Source organism: Theobroma cacao, chromosome 9, assembly GCF_000208745.1.
Source record: "Theobroma cacao cultivar B97-61/B2 chromosome 9, Criollo_cocoa_genome_V2, whole genome shotgun sequence".
Classification (NCBI taxonomy): domain Eukaryota; kingdom Viridiplantae; phylum Streptophyta; class Magnoliopsida; order Malvales; family Malvaceae; genus Theobroma; species Theobroma cacao.
In genome coordinates this window covers 28,547,074-28,550,435 of record NC_030858.1, presented here as the reverse complement: position 1 = coordinate 28,550,435, position 3,362 = coordinate 28,547,074, and the positions used below count along the sequence as shown (strand labels likewise).

The window sequence follows — 3,362 nt, the reverse complement described above, 5'->3', positions numbered from 1 at the left end:
CTTCTTTCAACTTTCAAGATTATCTTTCACCCACTTACATACCCGTTTTCTCGCATGTTTCTCTTTTGTTTTGTCTCTCCCCCTCGTAGCTTTTTAGTAGCATTTTTGTTTGGTTCAGTCACCACTCACCAGCTCATCATAAGTGATATCCTGTCTCTCCTTTTTACTCAATTGGATTTTTTACTCTATCAACCTTGATCTTATTCATTTTACTATCTTTTAACACTTGGGCCCTTACGCTTATTTTAATTTGATGATCTTGTTCGGTCAGTCTCCCTCGTATAAACTTTTGGGAGGTCACCTCTATTTTGTTTTGCTCTCTCTTCCTCTCTCAACCTACCCCGTCTAACCCAACTATCTTCTTCAACCTCTATCAGCCATGTCTGATTCTGACCCCTACTCCGATTACTTCAATGGATGGTTCAATCCCAACCCTTTCAACCATTTCTTTCCCTCCACATCTACTTCAAATCCATCTTCATATGCTCCTAATTATGGCTATAATATTTACTCAAATATCATCCATGGAAATTTTTTCACTCAGTATAATTCTCAAGGTTCACCTCCCTCTCCACCTCTTAAAGAAGCTCTTCCCCTTCTCAGTTTAAGCCCCACAAGGCATGAAGACCAAGAGCTTTCCTGTAGTGCCATGGAGGTGGAGAAAAACAAGGACAAAGAAGAAAGCTGCTGCTTCTCTAGCACTGCAGATGATGAAACTGTTACTGTGGCTTTACATTTGGGACTCCCCGGCGCTACTTCTGCTGATTTGATCTCAAGGGTTTCAGTTACTGCTGATGAGGTCTCAGCTGCTCTTGCCGCAGATAAAGAAGATGACACTGTAGCTTCAGAGTACCAATTAAATACACTTAACAAGGGTCAATATTGGATCCCAACTCCTGCTCAGATTCTGATTGGACCTACGCAGTTTTCATGTCCTCTTTGCTTCAAGACCTTCAACAGATACAACAACATGCAGGTATGTTTCTTAAAATGAACCTTCAATCTAAAAGAAAAAGCTTCCCTTTCCTTGCCCTCTTCCTATGACCTATCTCTTTCTGTTTTCTCCCTTTTGAAATTTTGCAGCTAAAAGAGAAAGCCCATTCTTTTCTTTTGTTGGTACACTTCTTTTCTAGCTTGGTTTCAACCCTTCGCTTTTATTCCACCGCTGGTTCAGATAGGAAAATAGAAACATATGGGTCCTTAGGGTTTATCCTTTTTCTTTTGTTCTACTTTAATGCATATCTTTCTCTCTTTTTTTTTTTGTTCCTGCTTTGACACTCTGAAAAATGCTTTTTTTTTTTTCATATTCTTAAATCTTCCATTATTCTATCCCTTATTTTTGCATGATTTGTGGGTTTTGGGATTTGAAAATTAAGAATAAATCTGGACCTGGTCCAAACTGAGAATAAGATCACTACCTCTCTTTATGTGATTGAACAACACAAGCATTTCGCTTTTTTGTACCTTGAAGTTTGTGCTCCACACATTGGCAGATGTGGAGAACTGCAGGGATCCCAGTTTCTTCCCGGACGTATCAGATGATCTTCGGAAAATCCCCAGAGACAAAAATTTTTCTCATTGTGAACACTCAATCGCAAGAAAAGCCAGAGTCTTTTTTTTTTTTTTCTAATTAACCACAAGCTTTGGACCATCTAAGTTTTCATGAAATTACGCCCTGCCGAGGAAGAATTGCTTCATCTGTGAAGCAAATCAGATGTACATCTGAGCCTGAGAGACCCCTTTTGATTTACATCCTCATCAATACAAGCGCCATGTCTTCCCTTCTTTTAATGCATAGAATACGCAGAGAAAATACATTCCAAAACGCAATTGGAACCACACCCATGTCTCTGTCGTCCCTTACCCCATCTGAAACAAACCCTCATCAATCCAGGTTCTATCCAGTTCAAAAAAAATTGTTGTTTTGGGAAAAATTTTGACGAGTGTAATTTAGACTGATTGCTAAAGTTGCGTATCTCATGCACCATACATGCAATGCAAGCAAGCACCCTGAACTAATCATTTTTTCAAGGGTAACCCATAATTTAGAAAGATAGTACAGTACTTATTAGTATTTGGAAAAGCCCTAAGCGATGTTTGTTGCTTTTCGCTGAGTGCCTATAATCATCTAAATCTTTTGGCACAAGTCCTAATATAATCTAGTTAAATTAGTGGATGCTCTTTCTTCCTTTTTCCTTTTTCTTGAACGAGGGGACCTGCTATTGTCTGCAAATTGTAATTTTAGCTTTTAATTTGTTTGCTTTTGTAATATGTAGATGCATATGTGGGGGCATGGATCTCAGTACAGAAAAGGGCCAGAGTCTTTAAGAGGCACACAACCAACGGCCATGCTAAGGCTTCCTTGCTATTGTTGCGCACCGGGATGCAGGAACAACATTGATCATCCAAGGTCAAAACCTCTCAAAGATTTCAGAACTCTTCAAACCCATTACAAGAGAAAGCATGGAATCAAGCCTTTCATGTGTAGAAAATGTGGGAAGACCTTTGCTGTCAGAGGTGATTGGAGAACCCATGAGAAGAATTGTGGGAAGCTTTGGTATTGCACTTGTGGGTCTGATTTCAAGCACAAGCGGTCTTTGAAAGATCATATTAGGGCATTTGGGAATGGCCATGCACCTTATGGCATTGACTCTTTTGATGAAGAAGATGAGCCAGCGTCTGAAATTGAGCAAGATAATGAATCCTCTCAGTGACATATAGAAAGTGCCCGTCAATTTATCTTCAGATCACAATGAACTCATATTTTCACGCACTGTTTTTTTGTAGACATGGCTCCGCAAGTAAAACCAAGCAAGTCTATGCTTAATAAAAATCAAATGGGGAGCCATAATGAACTTTTTATCCTTTTCTTAACCTTCTGTACTTGTTTCTTTTGCCTATCTTAATTCAGATATTGCTTAGCACTAGAAGCTCCTCACTAGACCAATGCTAGAACAAGTTCCTATAATTTTATTTTTGCTTTCTTCTTTCTCGGTTCAAGGCTATGTGGAATTCTCATCGAAATTTACTTGTTACTGAACTGCATGCTAGAGATATCATTGTTTTTTCTTTCTCAGCCAATCAAAGATATTTCATTGTTTTAACTCAGCGACTATCCGAATAATAACAATAATATATAGGAGCTGTCGACATTGTTGCAAAAGGTGGTAATTGATGATGAGAAAGAGGATCTTCTAAAAAAAAAAAAGACAAATTCTTAGTTAAGGAAGCTATGAGTGTTTTAGGAGATCAATCCCATGCGGAGAATCCTAAAGTTTGATATTCCTCTATTTGAAATATTACAATCCCCCTAAGGTTCAGTGCTTTCTTGGGTTGTTGATGCTGGAAAATAACCTGACAAA

General features: G+C 38.5%; 1 protein-coding gene across 1 annotated transcript; it reads left to right on the top strand.

Annotated features, from left to right (window-relative positions):
• On the top strand, nucleotides 246-2,847 carry LOC18589792 (zinc finger protein WIP2). Its single transcript, XM_007014921.2, has 2 exons — nucleotides 246-976; nucleotides 2,277-2,847. The coding sequence occupies exons 1-2, from the start codon at nucleotides 380-382 to the stop codon at nucleotides 2,712-2,714; spliced, it is 1,035 nt and encodes a 344-aa protein (XP_007014983.2). The 5' UTR covers nucleotides 246-379; the 3' UTR covers nucleotides 2,715-2,847.

What these genes read in the sequence shown, in the direction of transcription:
- LOC18589792 (XM_007014921.2), top strand. Translation starts at nt 380, where the DNA reads ATGTCTGATTCTGACCCCTACTCCGATTACTTCAATGGATGGTTCAAT. An exon ending in ACAGATACAACAACATGCAG is followed by an intron (nt 977 to 2,276) that starts GTATGTTTCTTA and finishes TGTAATATGTAG; the next exon opens with ATGCATATGTGGGGGCATGG.